Source organism: Theobroma cacao, chromosome 3 (genome assembly GCF_000208745.1).
Source record: "Theobroma cacao cultivar B97-61/B2 chromosome 3, Criollo_cocoa_genome_V2, whole genome shotgun sequence".
Classification (NCBI taxonomy): Eukaryota; Viridiplantae; Streptophyta; class Magnoliopsida; order Malvales; family Malvaceae; genus Theobroma; species Theobroma cacao.
The window spans coordinates 29,965,602-29,985,110 of record NC_030852.1 but is presented as its reverse complement, the minus strand read 5'-3'; the positions used below and the strand labels follow the sequence as shown (position 1 = coordinate 29,985,110).

The 19,509-nt window shown below is 34.8% G+C and overlaps 1 protein-coding gene across 4 annotated transcripts; it reads left to right on the top strand.

The window, feature by feature from the left end:
* LOC18605777 lies at positions 1,970-19,324 on the top strand. Of its 4 annotated transcripts, none has more exons than XM_018117673.1 (37): positions 1,970-2,508; positions 2,636-2,668; positions 2,834-2,920; positions 3,009-3,064; positions 3,662-3,745; positions 4,474-4,546; positions 5,011-5,066; positions 5,159-5,264; positions 5,421-5,489; positions 6,388-6,474; positions 7,555-7,605; positions 7,910-8,039; positions 8,158-8,219; positions 8,287-8,415; positions 9,222-9,312; positions 9,419-9,453; positions 10,110-10,185; positions 10,275-10,457; positions 10,648-10,806; positions 10,931-10,952; positions 11,089-11,197; positions 11,297-11,404; positions 11,651-11,971; positions 12,077-12,186; positions 12,427-12,604; positions 12,724-12,832; positions 12,953-13,047; positions 14,242-14,340; positions 14,606-14,672; positions 15,370-15,455; positions 15,550-15,831; positions 15,908-16,042; positions 16,131-16,245; positions 17,676-17,889; positions 18,002-18,193; positions 18,304-18,624; positions 18,894-19,324. In XM_018117673.1, the coding sequence occupies exons 1-37, from the start codon at positions 2,131-2,133 to the stop codon at positions 19,162-19,164; spliced, it is 4,779 nt and encodes a 1,592-aa protein (XP_017973162.1). In that variant the 5' UTR covers positions 1,970-2,130; the 3' UTR covers positions 19,165-19,324. The 4 variants fall into 4 exon arrangements, with proteins under 4 accessions (XP_017973162.1, XP_017973161.1, XP_017973163.1 ...); XM_018117672.1 differs by having other exon boundaries at positions 11,297-11,413; XM_018117674.1 differs by lacking the exons at positions 1,970-2,508; positions 2,636-2,668; positions 2,834-2,920; positions 3,009-3,064 and adding an exon at positions 3,123-3,140 and having other exon boundaries at positions 11,297-11,413.

Below are 19,509 nucleotides of genomic sequence, written 5' to 3'. Positions count from 1 at the left end.
CTTTTCAAATATATGACTAATGTATAGTATTTTATATATACCTATATACATTTGTTATTAAAAATTGTCCGAAGTCCCTCACATATGCAGCATTGTTATGCTGTCTAAACTCCACAATTGATGTGGTATGCTATTGCATGCCCCATGTCTACTTTGGATGTATAATTTTGTGCTTTTAAATTCATAAACAGTCCTCTTATATCACTTCGAGTGTTCAACCCGAGAGTTTTAATCTGACGTGCGCCCATCGAGCCCTTCCTATATACCTATACTTACATATATACATATATATATATATATATATAAGTAAAAAGAAAAGAGTACATTACCCTTTTATCAATTAATCTTATAAAAATTTTATTTTGATCATCTAATAAAATAACATTTTGATTATTAATATTTATAAATATTATATGTTTTAATCATTCAATCTCTAAAAAATAGCAAAATTTTCACTCTATATTTCACATTATTATATTATATATTTTTTAAAAGTAATCATTTATTTTTGCTCATAGCCATAAACTAAGACATAGTTTAATAGCTTATTAAGTACATGAAGAACATGGGAGGGAAAATAACCCCATAATATCTAGAGAATCTAGACTTGAGATGTCTAGATACATTCATTGATGCATAAAAAATTCTAACTAAATAATCATGTTGTCCAAAAATTTGAACAATTAGTTAAATTTGAATTTGCTAGAACGTAACTTCTCACCACTACTCTATTTGAAGAGAATTTCACTCCCATACAACTCATCTCTACTGTTTACTAACCTTTCAGGCCCCTCTAAAATTGAATTAGAGCACATCATTATACTTTGATAAGATAACACATCTGCATATGTGGTTAAACAATTAACGTAATTAAATCACTCGATCAAGGTGTGTTAAGCGAAAAGAAGCGTGTTTGGCACCTTGATCAAGGTAGCTCATTTGTTATTGTAATTTATAAGAAACATGGGTCATTCATGGTCAAAAGCTTCGCATAGTTGAAGAATTATTTTTATATAATAAACTTAATAATGTGTTAAATAAAGTTCTAAAAGAGTATAATAATTAATATATAATAATCTACTTTCATATACACAAAGTGCCAAACACTCTCTCTTTGTGGCCGACATTGAAAAACTAAAGGTTCATGAAAAAAATAGATAAAGTAATGCGCCCTTGAAAACAAATAATTGTGAAAGCCAAGCCAAGGTTAAGAGAATTGATAATGTGAAAACAAGACTTTCTCTCGGGCCCTACTTCTGCCTCCAATTATTTTGTTCCTTACTTTATAGTTTTAACCGTCTAAAACTTATATAATTTGAAAACTCAAAACTGATTTCATATTTAGTTACATTTTTTTTCTCATAAACTGTCATGGAAAATTGTATCTTTTATAACATAGTTAAAAAATAGAGCTTTTAGAATTGACAACATGAAGGGTAAAGAGGGTGAAAGAGAAAAAATATTGAAGCAAAGAGAGATAAAGAAAGAGCTGTAAAGAGATCAGAGTATACTGTCGAAGCAAAAAGAGGGACTGCAAAGAGGCCCGCGTGTTGCACACTGGTCATACTCTAGTAAGAAAGAAAGAGAAAACTAACAGATTGATTTTAGTCCAGGACCAGCGATTGTCCACCTGTCCGCCCAAAAAATGAGGTCCCATCCAGTCCGATCATTAGCCAATTAACTTGGACTACAAGCTTTTAAGAAAGGGCGATGCACAAGTACTCTTACACGTGTCAAGAAAAAAGACGGCCCTTGCTCATCGCGCATATCTCTCATGCTGATAATTGTTCGACCCCACCGAATATCAAAATATCCATTAACCAGCGACCTATGCGAGATACGCACCCGTCAAGAACTTCATCCGACCGTCCATTAAGGCGGTTCGTTTCCTTTGCCTGCTTACGTGTCGATCAGGGAGAGCAACACGGATGGCGCTGCGGGTTTATATTTCACATTTTATAGTACTCACTCAACTCTCTACGCTACGGTCCGATGGTCCTTCCTCTGCTCTACGGAGTCGAAGACAGGAGTCTCTTCATTTTCCTTTCTTTTCTGTCTCTGTTTCAGTCTTTCTAGAAAAACCCTAGCCACCATATCTGTCTCTGTCTGAACTGCAAAAAGAAAACCTTAATGCAGAGTCAGTTTAACGCCATGGAAGATAAGTTTCATCGTAGGGCTTCGAAGAGGCCGTTGGTTTTGGAAGATGAAGATGATGCTGATGGTTCTAACGAAGTTTACCGCTTCAAAGTCCTGTTACCTAACGGGACTAGCGTGGATTTGTCTTTAAAGAACCAAAAGCCAGAAATCTCGTTTGAAGATTTTATCGACTTGATCAGGGTCGAGTATGATTATATCGTTAGAAGCCAGCGTCAGTCGGTTAAACGAAAAAGAATAATAAATTGGAACAGTGAAAAGTTATATCTTGAAGGTGACATGGGCGGTAAAATAATGAGTCGAATCAAGTTGCGGCATTTTAAGCCCCTGAAGTGTCACATTCTACGCCTTCATGTGAGTATTTTAGTTGCCAAGTTGTTTATGCAGTTTTGGTTTGCTAAAGAAAAATGTCTTTAAGGACATGACACAACTAGAACATGTTTTTAAACCCATACTTATTTGGTGTTGTTAACATAATCAGGATGGTTCCGGAGAGGTTGCCAATACTTATGAGGTAGTGTCTTCTCCATCGTTCTCTCTCTTCTTTCTTCGGGAGAATTTGTTTGCACATTGTTTATTTTCTTTATTGATAGTTGTAAGCCTGTCTTGCATCTTTGTATAACCGGATGTCTTTTACTAAGAGGCCATATTTACTTCTGCGATGAATTTTCTTGGACAGAATATGTGGGATTTGACACCGGATACGGATTTGTTAATGGAGTTACCAGAAGAATACACTTTTGAAACTGCTCTTGCCGATTTGATTGTAAGCTTCATCATGAGATTCTGGATTTTGTTTCTCCCTTAATTTGTTTTTTTGCATAGGCGCTTTTACTCTTTTACGCGTTTAACAGGACAATTCCTTGCAAGCAGTATGGTTGAATGGTAAAAACGAGAGGAGATTGATAAGGTTTGAATTTACTCGTGAAATGTGATGATTTATTTATGATGGCCATTTCCATTGCTGCATGATTATTCTATACAGGGTATGATTATTTTTTTAGCTGGAATTTATTCTATAGTGAAATGTAAATTAAGTTCAAACAAGTAAATTGGTGGTGTAGTGAAAATGAATTAAAATTTGATTGCATATGTTACTATCTGAAATTAATGATCATGGCCATTTACAGTAGCTTTAGAAGTGTTGTTTATTTACACTATAAAAGTTGTAGATTTATGTGTTTTTGCTAGTCCCAAACAATTTTGTTGATATTTGATGTGGTTCAGAACTTGTTTGAAATTTGTCTTGTTCAAACATTGAATTGTTTTATATTATGTCGGATTTTCCTAATAGCGTGTGTCTGTTTGAAATTTGTTGTATTCCACCATCACAATTATCATATAAAGGCATTTTTCTGCCTCTTCTTTATGTGCTTGTGTATCATGTGCATGCATGTGTTACTTTTTCGGCATATAACTAATTCAACCTTCCTTTTATACTTATTTCTACATCATAAAATGTTTACATCATACAGTATTTTAGATGGCCATCTTAATATTTTTGCAGTGTGAATGTTCTGGAGAATACAATTTCAATTTTTGACACTGGGCCTGGAATGGACAGCAGTGATGAAAACTCTATTGTTAAGTGGTATGCTATACAAATTCTTCTTGCTCTTCTTTATTTCAAAGTTTATGTTGTATTAACATATCCTTAGGGTATGTAATTAGATTCAGTGATGTATCGTAATGCTTTTGTTTTTGGGCAGATTTTAGATGTCTTGTTTGTCTGCCGGGCCAAGCAAAAAAAAAAAAAAACCTGAAGATTCCTTGAATTTGGGAAGGCAAAAACTTTTAGTAACCAATAACTCAGCTTGCAATTTATTCATTCATAATTTAACTTTCCGTCTTAACTTGTTTAAATATCAGTGGGATGTATTTGGAAGGAAACTTGCACTGGTTACTTCTATAAGGACTTTTTAAAATTTAATAATTGATATTGTACGGATGTTTAAGATAATTTCTACTGTCTAAAGAGAGAAAAAAGAAAGAAGATAAGAACAAGGCTGACCCAAAGGAGAATGATATTTAGTTTTTCAATTTTAGCTCTAAATTGATAGTTTGCTCCTGGTTTTTTAAAAAATTTCTTTGCAATATTTTTAATCATATTTTATTTTTAGCATATTGCAAATGAACTTCTTAAAATGGTGGGAGTGTAGTGATATAGTGCATAATTTTTTATCATGCAAATTTAGGAAAAAATTTGATTCAGACTTGCCCATATTTCACATCAATTTCTATTACTGTCTGTGTTTCTTAATTATCAATATTTTAAAGGTTTGCTAATGGAAATATGCTTATTCTGCTCATTTTATTTAGGGGAAAGATGGGTGCCTCTCTAAACAGATTATCTAAAGTTCAGGCAATTGGGTGCAAACCTCCATACTTAATGGTACAAATTTTTGTGGAATTCAGTTGCATTTTCTTTTGGTTGTATGCGTTAGTATCTCCGAATGAAAAGCACGTACTTGGACTTTGTTCTTTTTTCTTCATGCTCTCAGTTGGTATGATTGTCTATTTAATCCATGTATGATACCTGAAAAAAAGAAAGAGATCTCTATGGCGGTTAGTTTTACCCCTTACCATATTTGAATAGGCATGCATTCACTGTTTTCACTAATTAGCTGCAAGTGTGTGTTGGATAAGTTTTCCTTTAGGGTTTTACCATCTTTCTGTTGATCAGAGCCATTTATTGCTATAAGGAGATTACGTTGTTCAAATGATTTTATGGTGATTTGATGTTTGTCTCCATTTTAATGTCAACTTACTCTGCACTATGAAAGATGGCAATAATTCACTTCTCTTTATACGATCTCTGAATTTGTTAGTTAGAACTGTTTTTCTGTGACAATACAGCCCTTTTTTGGCATGTTCGGATATGGAGGACCTATTGCATCTATGCATCTAGGGAGGTATGGCCTCTTTGAAAAATTGATCATGCTGCTACCCCTTTTTTGTTCTGATAAATAATAGATTTTCATGGTTTTTTTTTCTTCTCATGTAGCTGCGCTATAGTTTCTTCCAAGACAAAAGAGTCCAAGAAAGTTTACACATTACAGATTGCGCGAGAGGCTTTACTCAACAATTCTAATCCTGAACGTTCTTGGAGGGTAAGCAAGTTCTCTGAGCTCTAATCTCCTTAAAGAATTAATTCTTTGTGCAATATCTCTATCTCTATCTTGTTTTAGAAAATTGCAGTGTTATTATCTAGAAAGTTTCTCATACTTTTGTTGCATTATTGTTTTTATATTTTCTTTTTACTTTAGACTGATGGTGGCATCAGGGATGCTTCAGAAGATGAAATTGAGAAATCGCCTCATCAGAGCTTTACAAAGGTTTTCTTTGCTGCACATTCGTTACTCCTGGTGTATTGTTGTTTCCAGGGCTAGATCCTTAATCCATGATCCCATGTTCCTCATTTTTCATATTAGAGGTTATGTGCTTGTGGTGAATTTCTTTGTTTGCTATTTCCATTTGTTATGATTTTCTATTGCATTTTTTTGCTGGGATAAAAAGTTTGGTGCTTATTAGGATGTAACAGTCAAGTATATTATTTCTCATAGTTGCTGTTCTATTCTGCCTGTTTATTTTGGACATTTTGCCTGTTGTCCATTTCTTAGTATGTGTAACATTAAATTGTCTTGGACATGTGTAACTGGTTACACTCTGCAACTTTACTACATTACATAGGCAGAATGGATGGTAATTTTCAGGGCAAGACATGGTCAGCGTATAGTTGGTAACCTTTTAGGAAAAGGCATGGTCAGCAATTAGTTGAAAATGTTATTTAAGATTTGCAGGTGGTTTTTATAAATTCTTTGAGGAGTTTACTGCCTCTTTTCCATGAGCTATAACCACTTTGAAAGTTCTTTGTAGCTTGGATCAATATCTTGAAAATCCCTTTCAATTTATGCTGAAGATTTTTCACTACAAATTTATGCTGTGATTTGTTGACAATTATATGAAGGATGGTCTGACGTTTATGGCTAAATTGTACAAAGATTTCTGGCAATTAGCTGCTCTGTTTGTGACAAGTATGCTTAGCATGTACACAAATATTGTAGTGTGCCTTATTTTTTCTTTGAAAAGATTTATGGTATCATTATGCATTACTTGGGCTTTCAGTTTATTCTGTTCATAACTGTCATTTTAGGTAGGTGACGTGTTATCCTTTAATTTGTCTGAGTTCATATATTAGATTTTGATAGTTTCATTCTTTGAAATACTTTACAGGTGGAGATATTAAAGCCTAAACAAAAAAACTTGGACATTTTTAAACTCCAATGCAAGCTTAAGGACACCTACTTTCCATATATTCAGGTGTGAGTTTAATCTTTTAAGTCCATTACAACTAGGTAATATGTGAAAGTTGCAATATGGAGTTGTTGAACTTGAGGAGTCAATCATGTCACAGATGGCATGGTGCTCGTACCTCCCCCCATCCCCTATGGTATCTTATTAGTAACCTTATTTGGGATTTATATGGTAATGTGCTATTTCTTTGTTTTTTTTTTTTTTTTACACATCTACGTGGTTGCTGCTTTGTGAATGCTGTATGTATGTCGCAGAGCTAAACTATTTCTATTTTTTGATTTTATTCTTTTTTGTATGTTTTCTGCTCCTAATTTGATGGGCCTGTCAGGTGCTGGTAGGTCTGCATTTAAAGTTTTGATTATGGTTGACTAGTTCACAAGAATTGAAGAATTTGTTTGTCATTTAACGAAGAGTGGATTCAGGGAAATCTTTTCCCTTCATAAATCTTTTCTTCATTTATTCCCTTTTGAATATGACTTCCTAGCAGCTAAGTATGTGCAAAGTCGTGTCTGCTAATTCAGTTTCTTGGTCTAGAAGTCATGTTGATCTGGATGTTTGAAGGATTGAGTAGTAAGTTCCATGTAGTGAATTCTGGGGTCTATTCAAATTAAAAAGTTGGGCACTATTTTTTTTCTATTTGGCATTTTTAACTATTACATTGGGGCTTATTTGTTGGATTGCTTGTGTAAGTGTCATGGGCTCACATTTCTAATGCAAAAAACATGTTTATTAGGTGGAGGGAGACCTTCACTTAAAAGCCCAAGACCCACCTCTTTTTTTACTGATGTGGGATGGAGGAAGGCGTTTACTTATAGGTCCAAAACCATCTTTTGTTAATGTGGGATCTGTGACATATGCAGATATATCTTCATGTGCTTTTCGATCATGCTTTATGTTGAAATATACCTTTCAACTTCGAAGCATTGAGTTGAATTTCACTTTCTTCTACATATTATTGTTTAGTTGTAACTTTTTTAATTTCTGGAAATGTATCTTCTGTGTGTTTTACATTTCTGTTATTCAATCAACTTTGTAATTATACTAGAATCCTAATTGGTTCTTATACATTACTTTCTTGGCCTGCAGTGTGATGAGTTGTCCAAAGTTGGCAGGACTATTACACCTGTTGAGTTCCAGGTTTAGCTTATCATTGCTGTATGATTTGTGTTGTTTACAGTTCACTTTAAATATTGAAATGGGATATAAATTGCTGGAGGGAGAATACTTATGCAAGGATATAATTACCATATGAGGAAACTTTTTGTTAAAAGATAAAAGAATGATGATATGTTACTTTTGTTATCTGAATATCTATACTCATCTTATGTTAATCTCCTAGATATTAATTTGGACATGCTTTTTTCCTTTTCTCCTTATTGTTGAGTGGTTGGTAACCTTTTAAAAAATTTTGGGAGTATTCAAGGAAATTGCTGCTGTTCAGGTTAATGGTGTTGATTTGACTGAAATTGATGGTGGCGAAGCTGCAATCACCAACTTGCTTTCTTGCAATGGTCCTGAATTTAGTATACTGCTTCACTTTTCCCTTAGAAGGGAGAATGTTGCAACCAAAGGTTCTGATAGTCATCATGTCTTGCTATTTACTGCTTTTATCAATGGCAATCTTGCTGTCAATGGAAGAGCAACGTTTTTTTGTTTAGTTTTAAGCTGCTGAGGTTTTATATTTGCCAGGTTCAAAGGCTTCTCAAGAGGCAAATGCTCGCCTCAAGTGTATTTATTTTCCCATACGTCAGGTATTGGATTATTTGTTTAACTTTTCTATTTAGACTTTCTGGAAGTATATAAAATCGCAGTTTACAGGGGAAAGAAAATATTGAGAGGATTTTAGAGAGGTTGGGTGCTGAAGGATGTGGAGTTAGAGAAAACTATGAGGATTTTAGTCGCGTCTCAATTCGACGTCTTGGTCGTTTACTTCCAGATGCTCGTTGGGTTAGTTTCCTATTAAGCTTGTGAATATAATGTGGTTTTTCATATGTCATATTTGCTAAGTGGCATTATCTTAAAGAAATTTGGCATTTTGTAAAACAGATACTAAATTATGTTTTCTAGTATTAGGTGAATGTTGGCTTTTTTCTTGTGCATGTTTATAAAACGACTTGTTAGTTATTTATCTTACCATCCAAAATTCTGGTCTGAGTTTTAACTCCTTGGATGAATTCCATTTTGGCTGAAAGGCATGTTGATTTTTTCTCTTTCTAAATAAGGAAGTTGCCTTTTAACAGATGCACTTGCAATGTTGTCTCCTATTAAATTCTATTTGGAAAAATGTCCTTCATAGTTATTTTACCTTTTGTGTACACTATTTTGGTGGTATGTTGGGTGGCATTGTACCTAAGACCCTTAGCTTAGCCTCTCTAGAGTTTCTTGTTCTATAGATGTCTGCCTAAGCTGAATTGAGAAATACATGTACATTTGAAGGCTTAAAAAGGAAATGTTTGGGGACACTCTAGAAACAAAGGATGTGATGGTCATTTAAGTGTGCAGATTCTACTTATAATTGTCAAAAGTACCTTAAGATATCCGGGAATAGGGTTCTATCACTCTATCTTCCTAGGTTTTTACCTTAACTTTCAATATTTATTTGTGCATCTGGACCAATGGTAATTGGTTTGCCATAATTTCATATACATTAATGCTTCAGTGTGGTGTGCTGTTTGGTGGGGAACCCCGAGATTTTTATTTTTGAAAAGTGTGAACCCCAAGATTTAATATATAATGTATCTGCTTCATTACAGGCATTACTTCCTTTTATGGATTTGAGGCAGCGCAAGGGGGATAAGTCCCACTTATTGAAAAGATGTTGCTTGAGGGTTAAATGCTTTGTTGGTAGTGTGGTTCAAAATTTATGAGAATATATATGTATACATACTTGCAATGTTTCTTACTTTCCGTAAAAACAATATGATTCAAGAAGACTCGTTTTCGGTTGCAGAGACTGATGCTGGCTTCAATCCAACACCATCAAAGGTAGGCCACTTTGTGCATTCTACTTTTATCTTTATAAGGATGGTTCTTGTATTTGCCATAGCTTGCTGTTATGTCAATATTTACTTTACTTTTGGAAGTTAAGTTGTCAGGTGGCTTGCTTCTAAGTGTTAGAGACAGTATTTTGATTTCTTGATGCAATTCCAGACGTCCTGGTATATATGTTGGAATAGTGGTCTTATGTGCAAAGATGTGTATGTATGTTGTATTTTGTTATGTGGTGAGAATTACTTTTCAAGTGGTTGGTGGTATTGTGCAGGATCAGTTAGAGCAATGATGGAAAATATGCTATAACACAGCTGTATGATGTCATTATTGTTGTCTTGAGAACCATTTTACAAGTTCTTTTGGTCTGGAGCTTATTTATTAAGGCACTTTAAGGCAATTTTCTTTGTTCGAGGGTGAAGTTTTAGTTAAAATTTGCTTCACCCCTGTTTACCGCAAGCAGTTCCAACAATCTCTGCTCAAAGATGAAGGGCACTCACACAAGATATGTTGCCTTAGTATATATGGTTGTGCACAACCAACATTCTTATGATAATTGACAAAAGAGTGTATAAAGAGCCAAAGTAACTTAATCAATTTGATGGATTGGACTAGTTTAAATAACGATATGAATATGTTGTTTATCTCTGCAGACTGATCTGGCGCACCATAATCCTTTTTCCATTGCTCTAAAGAACTTTGGCAGTAGGCATGTAGAGAAAGAAAAAGGTGAACTTTGTTTTTGGTTGGGTCCATGTCAGTTATGGGATTTTATACTCAGTTTACATTTTTTTTAATCCGATATTTTGATTCTGTAGATGTTGATGTTGAAATTTATAGAGGCGGTAAACAGTTAACCTTTCTACAACTGGAAAGGGAGTATCAGGATTGGCTTCTTCTAATGCATGACAGTTATGATGAAGAAATCGTGTCTGGTGAGGATCAGCCAGTTCTTGTTGTTGGTCCTTTGAACAAGAAGGCACTAGGAATATCATCTGATGGTAACATTATCTATAAGCAGTTGATGATATATGAATGTTTGATAACCTTTTATATTTTCAACCTCATAAGTTTGCTTTAGATAAAATTTGTTAAATCAGGTTAGGTCTGTGTTTGTTCATTAATTTGCTTCTTTCCATCCTGTTTTGGCTGATATTACTTACTCATATATTGCCTCTTTCTAACTTGCAGTTATAAGGGTTCATAAAATTCTTAAGAGAAAGGGAGTATTGTGGAAACGTTGCCAGAGAATCAAAGTTCTTAAGGGTGCATGTGCAGGGTTTCATAAGAACAATGTTTATGCTACATTAGAATATTTTTTGATTGAGGGATTTCAGGGGGATTTTGGTGGTAAGCAGTATATTTAAACACGAGGAAGTTCAATCTACCAGTATCTTTAACTTAATTATTGCATTTTATACATCTTTATATTCTGGTGACATGTCTGATTTTTTCATTAATCTGTTTTATACAGGAGAAGCTCGGATTATATGCAGGTGACCTGCCTGTGCATCTGCTTTTTAAGTTTCTTGTAGTTTTTTGGGTTTTTTTTTTTTGAAATTTTTGTAGTTTTTGGTGTTTATTCCTCATTTTTTACTTGTATACGTATGTTTTTCATTTCTGAAATGGAAGGCCACTAGGTCTATCGAATGGCTCTATTCTTTCTGTAAAGGATGGAAATGCCAGCTTTGATATTCGCAGTTCATTATCTCTTCCAGTTAGTGTGATTGATTCTGGAAAGGTTAGCTTTTATTGTTTGATCCTATATTGCTACGAGATCTCCCCCTTGGCAGCTGCTTCATATGTTTGCATAACATGGTGAATTCTGAGTCATTTGCAGTGCCTAGCTATTGATGATACTGATTGGGATTGTCAACTGGAGAAACAATGTCAGAAGGCTCCCTCGAGAATTGACTTGCTGAATGCGAAACAGTGTCAAGAATTGGAGGTTGATGGGGTTGGTGGATTTTTATCTGCTCATAATAGAACTGTCAAACAATTTTGGCATTGTCAATGTATAGCCTTAAAGATTGCAATCTCAATATGAACTTGCATGTGTGTGATATTCAACAAACAATCCTCTATCTTCTTGGCGAAACAATTGGATAATTATTAATTTTTTCTTCTCCCTGGTTCTATTAGTTCAAGCATCTTCAGCATGACTTATTCCAATAATACTGGTTTCTTGTCTTAGGCATTGCCAGCTGATGCCACAGTACATGCTGGACTAGTTCCACCAAAGGAAATTGTCGCTGTTCTTCGTCCAAGGAGTTTTGGTTCTTCTAGTGCTTCAAATGACTTGGAGCAGAAGGACATTTTGAAGATTAATTTAGAGATGTCAATGGAAGTCAATTTTAGAAGAACCAAGAACCATCAAGATGTTAAACATATTTACTCAGGCCGAATTACACCTTCGTCCCATAAAGGGTTTAATGGCTTGTACGTATTCCCAATTGGGAGCAAGTTCACACACTTGTTTCAAGTAGCAGGCTTATATACCTTTTTATTCTCTATTGTGAGTAATTCACTTTATTTTTTGTTTCCTACTTTTATTTGTATAATCTCCTATGTTTTGAAATTCTTGTGATCATGCAATCTAATGGAAGCTCACATTCATTAGGAACATTCAGGTTGTCAGGATTGCAAGAAAACACTGCTGGTAGTGCCTTCGCTTAAGGTTGGGAAGTGGCGGCTTCTGAGTGATGGAAAGATTCCATCATATAATGTGAGGTAGGAACTTGAGGATATGTGTTGCGGATTTGCTGTTCAATGAACTCCCTACCAAATTATGTTAAATGTGTTAGGAAAATAATTCTTTCTAGAAGTACATTGTGTTCTGGCACCACTTAGGAGTTTAAGTTTTAAATTGGATCGGCATCAGATTTGTTTTCTGTAATATTAATTTTTCATAACAGAAAATATATTCAGCTTATTTTTGTTTACCTATTTTACTCTATGGTCATTGGACAGGGTCGGTTCATGTTTTGCACTTATCCCTATTGCATGCTATGACATATATGGCAATCGGATGCCATTTTCCTCCATTCCTAACTTCAAGATCAAGCTTGTTATGAATGAAGGTATGCTAGTTGATGTGACCCAGATGAAGCCGTCCCTTTCTTCCGATAACTTGGTCCTTAATATTGAGGTATGTATCTTTTATGAAATTTATTTCCCCTTAAAAGACCTTTCATGTCTATGTGTAGAAATATGGAAGTCATTTTCTGTTCATCCGCTCTTCTTTTTTGGTTTTTCTTAATGCTGCAGGATGTCATGATTGAAAGTAATGGGTTGGACTCAATGCGGCCTCATTATGCAGCCACCTTGGTGATATATTCAAAAGATGAGTCGGTGTCAATTTCTGTTGAATGTCAAGGTGCTCTGCTGTGTATTTGTCATCTGCATGTAAAAGCAGTACTAGAGAAACAAATTTTTATTTGATTTATAGTACAATGTTCTGAGTGTTTACCATGTTGAATTTTTTTGCACATATCAGTTACCCCTGGAGCTTTACGGAATGTCAGAGCCTGTCCAGAAGTTCTTGGAAACCAATTACTCCCAGGCTTCATAATTGAGCAGCTCGTACTAGAGGTGCAACTCTTTCATCATTTTGATGCCCTTGATTTGCATTAGTTATGATTTTCCTCTTTTGATTAGTTGTTTGGTTCTGCATATGGTGGGTGAGCCTCCTTTTATTTGCCATGTTATTAAAAGAAAGTAGTTGACTCATTCTTTTTGCCTAAGCATTTGTGAATTAATGCATGGTTGCCAAGTTCAAGCTCTCTAGGATGTTATTTTTGTTGAATTGTTCACTTATGTATATTTCTGTTGCTCCATATTACATTATGAGCTGAGCAATTATCATGAATAATTGATAATTGATGTGGCAGAATCTTTCGTAGAGCTTTACAATTCAGTTGTAGTAATTCTCTTACGTTTCCCTTCCTGTTTGTCTGTGTTATTTTTTTAGTAAATGCATTAGTTCGGATAAAAAGTGAAAAAATATCATTGCCTTTCCAAAATATTTTTGAATTGAAGTGCAAAACTTTCCACTGCTTTTAATGCATCCCGATATTTTAATTACTTGTAGCATGCCTGCCATCAAATGAAAAAACTGCTTCTGATGCATCCCAAATTTATTGTTTACCAAACTGAAAGATATAATGAGCAGGGCATTCTTACAGAACATAGAGTTTTCCCTTTTGTTGGATGCTATGAAGTGTTATATTTTGTTAAATGTTACTGTAAGTTGAAAATTTATTTGAATTAAAATGTGTCAAACAGATTGTTCTTTTGTTTTCTTTGTTTTAGATAGCTTTTATATTCTCATGCATTGATCATTTTAATCTTTGCATTGAATACGTCTGACAAAATACCATCCATTGGTAAAACCATTTGGCAATGTTTGGCGTGCAATCCACATTATGCTACATCTCCAATTGGTATTAGGGCCTGCACTATATTTCATTCTTTTTCAGATTTTTTTGCTGAAATGTGAATTTACATTGACTTGTAATTGTGGTTTTCTTTTTTTTTAAATAAATCTCTTCATTTGTTAACTCAATACTTTACATGAGTAAAAGTCATATACTGGATATTAAGTTGTAATATTTGAAATATCTTGAGTATCTGGCACATGGAATTGCATTATGAGTAGCTCTGAACTAGTAGCTTCAAGTCACTAGTGAAGCTGGTGTAAATATCAAACAGGGCATATGTGATATGAACTTTGTAGATTGCCTGTTAAGATGACATATTACTAACATGATAATTTATTTCCCTCAGATGTTTGATGCATATGGCAATCATGTTGCAGAGGGTGCGGAAGTTCAGTTCCACTTGGATGGATTTGTTATTCAAGGACATCTAGGCTCAAAGTATAAGGTTAGGTTCTTTAAAACATTATATACCTGTACTCTATGAAGAAACAATGTTGCAAAATATATTTGACATTCAGCAAAGTTTGAAGCTATCTTCCTCAGTATGGTATTAGGTGGAAGAGAATGTCATAATTCTTATTTTTCAGTTGATGCTCTCTGAGCATGATGGTGATATTTGGTGGTCAAGATTAAGGCTTCACTTGTTGAGATCTGAGCATGGTGGTGGTCAATATATAGTGTGCAATCTGACAGCAGTTCTCCAAATGTAGGTGGATGACCGTGGATGCATTGACCTTGGGGGCCTATTGGAAGTAACTGCAGGTTATGGAAAATCAGGTATATAACTTTAGGCTTCAGCTAACTGGTCTTTCCTGGTAAAGTGGTCCTCTATGATACAGATTTCCTTGCAATATTTATGACTAAATTTGTATTTGTCATTCATAGTTTTCAGTTAGTTTTTCCAGATTGGTGTTGATAGGGTTTTTTCATTACTCACCACATACCATAGGACTCAATGTTAATGATCCTTACATAGGTTGCAAATGACCAAAATTTAAGTATTGACCATACATCTGTGGGCTCTAATTCATTTATTTGGTGTGCGCGAGTGTGATTATCCAGTCATCCACAATTGTAAAGATTAGATGTGATTCCAAGACAAAGTTAATTGATAATACTTAATAAAGGAAAAGGTTAATCTGAAGGTAGCTAATCTTTTTAGTTCTTATTCATTTATAGAAGCAGCTTTAGCGTATTCTTTCTCTTTCACAATTTATAGTTGGCCCAAACTGTGGACTAACATGTAAAGTTGCAATTGCTTTCTGTGACGTAAGGTGGATGGGCTTAGTGTTGTTTGGCAAATCTGGCAAAATGTTACATTATGCGTCTTACATGTCTTCAGGGATTGACAAAGATCTTTGTGAAATGCATGCTCATTAACTAAGCCATAACCTAGAAGCATAATTTTATGTTGGTGAGCTATAAATTTTAGTTTTTTCATACTTGATTGTTTCCTACATGCTTTCTCCTGCAGTATCTCTCTCTGTTTTACATGACGGCAAAGTAGTCTTCAAGCGAGAGTTTCAAACTGAGAAAAGGGAACTAAGAATTGCATCAGTGGTTAGTATCTATTTGCTTCTGTTTCAGTTTCATCTTTCAGACTTTTCACTCAAATTTCTCTCACCTATGCTGTTACTATTACATGTGTTCTTAGGTACCTGAGCATTGCATTGCTGGCTCTATACTGGAAGATTTAGCTTTTGAAGTTGTAGACTCCCAAGGTGTTGTTGATGAAACTTTTCATGATGATGAAAAGCATGGCCAATCCCATAGACTCATAGTTAACTCAGAATCATTTGAAACATGTGATTCTATATGCTATGCATTCATTCACGGCTGCTGCATCGTCACTTCAATTCCCCTTCCTGAAATTGAAGGGCCATTTTGCTTCGTAGCTTTTCATTCTCGTTACATGGATCTGTATCTCAATGTCAAGGTTGTAAGTTGTAATGATCTTGTGTCTATTTTGAGATTACCAGTTCAACATCAAAATTGCTGATTTCATTGTGCAGGTTTCTCTTGTGCGTCCTCGGAAAGTTGAGTCTGATGAGATTGAGTACCCCTCAGATCAGAAGGGCTTGTTCCTGCAGAAGTCACAATCTGTCAAGGATGTAGGATGTCTACTGTCCCTAGTGAAATATGACAAGGTAAAGCTACTTTTTTCAAATGTGCATATTTTCTGTGTAGAACTGCAGTTTAATTTGTAAAGTGGACTGTTTTTAAAATTTAACACAGGAACTAGAGGATGAAGTGTGCAAATATGGTGAGCGCATTGCAAAATGGGAACATCTGCTGGAAACTCTTGATTGTAGGAAGGCAAGCATTGAGCGATATGTGTCTGGTTTGCAAGGTTGTTTACAAAATTTTACTGTTCTTTCTTTCTTTTTTTTTGAAATTCAACATCAATGGTTATAAAATAACATGATTGTTGATGATGATAATGCTTGATGGATGAAATAGAAATTAGTTTTCTATGTGTTTTGTCTATTTAAGTTAATGGTGTAGTAATTTAACATCTGCAAATTTCTCTGAAACTTCCTCTTAAATTTAAATGTACTGATAGCATGGTGAAATGTTTATCTTGTCTTCAATGGTTCAACTTATCCAATAGCAAGAGAATAAAAAAAAAAAAAAAAGGAAACTCTTGTGTTATAGAATGAACAATTTAATTTTTAGTTTAACAATTGGTTTTGGTTCTTGAAAATTTCCGTTGATGTGTCATATTCCCCACTGGATGTGTTTAATGTTGTTGTGATAAAGAAAATTTAGTATTATGCTGCCATTTCTGAAACATAAACATTTGAAGTTTGGAGCTTTAACTTATCATTTTGTTGTGCATTCTACTTGTTACATTGGAAAAGATGCCAAATTAATGAGGTAGTTAACACCAGTAGTTTTTAGTTTAACAATTGGTTTTGGTTCTTGAAAATTTCCATTGATGTGTCATATTCCCCGCTGATGCGTTTGATGTTGTTGTGATAAAGAAAATTTAGTATTATGCTGCCATTTCTGAAACATAAACATTTGAAGTTTGGAGCTTTGACTTATCATTTTGTTGTGCATTCTACTTGTTACATTGGAAAAGATGCCAAATTAATGAGGTAGTTAACACCAGTAGTTTTTAGTTTGACAATTGGTTTTGGTTCTTGAAAATTTCCATTGATGTGTCATATAAAGAAAATTTATTATTATGCTGCCATTTCTGAAACATAAACATTTGAAGTTTGGAGCTTTAACTTATCATTTTGTTGTGCATTCTACTTGTTACGTTGGAAAAGATGCCAAATTAATGAGGTAGTTAACACCAGTAGTTTTTAGTTTAACAATTGGTTTTGGTTCTTGAAAATTTCCATTGATGTGTCATATTCCCCGCTGATGCGTTTGATGTTGTTGTGATATAGAAAATTTAGTATTATGCTGCCATTTCTGAAACATACATTTGAAGTTTGGAGCTTTGACTTATCATTTTGTTGTGCATTCTACTTGTTACATTGGAAAAGATGCCAAATTAATGAGGTAGTTAACACCAGTAGTTTTTAGTTTAACAATTGGTTTTGGTTCTTGAAAATTTCCATTGATGTGTCATATTCCCCACTGATGTGTTTGATGTTGTTGTGATAAAGAAAATTTAGTATTATGCTGCCATTTCTGAAACATACATTTGAAGTTTGGAGCTTTGACTTATCATTTTGTTGTGCATTCTACTTGTTACATTGGAAAAGATGCCAAATTAATGAGGTAGTTAACACCAGTAGTTTTTTTATCATAAACTATTTGCAGCTTCTCTGGAACCTAATTTAATCAACAATTTGGACTCTTTGTCCACAAAAGAAGAAATGATGATACGGATCAAGGAAAGAGATCATTCTGCAGCTTCTGTTCTCTGCAGTCTTGCTCAAAAACTTCCATTTCAAGAACCGTGGATGGATGTTATCGAAGGGTTAGTAGGTGTGGTAGTCCTACTGGGAACAGTTTGTACCAGTAAGCTTAGCAGGTTGTATCTACCTTTCATCTTTAAAGATGTCTATATAAAACAAAATGAGAGATTGCAAAAGTTCTCTGTAACTTTTAGCTTCTCTGGATTTCCCTGGATTTCTCTGTTGCAGGATTTTAGCTGAGTACTTGGGTGAAGATCAGATGCTTGCTGTTGTGTGCAAATCCTATACAGCTGCACGTGCTCTTGAGAAGTATGAGCATAATGGAAAAGTTGATTGGAAACTTGGTCTTCATGCAGAAGCTACTGCACTTGGAAAATCAATAAGTGGCAGATTTCTTGTTGTCTGCCTTGAGGATATAAGGTATTGCGTGGAGTTTTACTGTTTATGGTGTCAGTGGTTATTGCTAGAACTATTCTTATATAGACACTGAAAAATGAAAGTTTAGTGGTTAATGATGATGAAACATGCAGGCCTTACCCAGGATTGATTGAAGTAAGTGACCCTCAGAGGAAGCTAGCGTTGCCAGATCCTAGGTTACCGACTGGAAACACTCCTCCAGGTTTTATTGGTTATGCGGTTAATATGGTTAACATAGACCATCCTCATTTAGAGAACTTGACCACTGCTGGCCATGGTCTGCGGGAGACCCTATTCTACAGACTTTTTAGCAAGCTTCAAGTATATGAAACGAGGGAACATATGGAAAATGCTCGTGCTTGCATAAAACACAGTGCTATCTCTCTGGATGGAGGAATTCTGAGAAAGAATGGAATTATATCTCTTGGATACAGGTGTTTATGCCCTATCTCTTCCTCTTTGTGAGTGTTTGCATAGGTGCATTTCGTTGCATGTGTGTATGTATGGATGTAGAGAACAATGATAGGGATCACAAATATGTTAGGGTTTAAATTGGTTGTCTGGAAAATTTGCAAGGAAGACTGTAAGGAGATAGATATTTATGTGGTGCACGACCAAGAAGTGGATGCAAATTTTGTATGGTTATGGGCATTTTGTTCAAGTCAACTAGTACAATGTTCTGATTTATTGAGTTGGCTTTCAGGAATCCTGAAATACATTTTCCAGTTCAGATGCATGTCTCTCAGCAACACAAGGAAATCATGGAGCAAATTAAGAAAATGAAGTTGGAGCTAAGAAGCATCTTACAGCATATAGAGAGAATAAGTGAAAATCATGCCAAAGCTTCTAAGAAGTTTAACAAGAGAAAAATGAAGCTGGAGAAGTGCATGGATCGAATGGATTCCACAATCAAGTATTATCACGTGGAATATGCTCCCAATACACTTAAGAGCGAGGAAGCCCCTCCCATGTGACTTTATTTCTCACCTATGCCTGTATATATGGTTATTTAGTACTATCTGTTACTAGGTATATTATTGGTACTTGAGTTCATTCAACTGGTGGATTTGCTTAACAACTGAAACTTTAATAGAGGAAGCTGCTTATGTCCCAACCATCAGAGCTTAACATGTCTGATTCTTTTGTTATTTTACTCCACTACCTATTCATCAAAGGTTAAGAATGCTAACACATTACGTTTTGGTTGGTTTAGCCTAGGGATTAATTAGAATGCAAACACGACTTGGTGATGCACCCTGCTTATTCATCGAGGCAAGGGAGGGTGACATTTAGGCTCAATGCCACTACTAGCTGTCGCT

Coding starts and splice junctions, on each gene's coding strand:
- LOC18605777 (XM_018117672.1), top strand. CDS start 2,131: ATGCAGAGTCAGTTTAACGCCATGGAAGATAAGTTTCATCGTAGGGCT. Junction 15,456..15,549: donor AACTAAGAATTGCATCAGTG/GTTAGTATCTAT, acceptor ATGTGTTCTTAG/GTACCTGAGCATTGCATTGC. Junction 16,043..16,130: donor CCCTAGTGAAATATGACAAG/GTAAAGCTACTT, acceptor AATTTAACACAG/GAACTAGAGGATGAAGTGTG.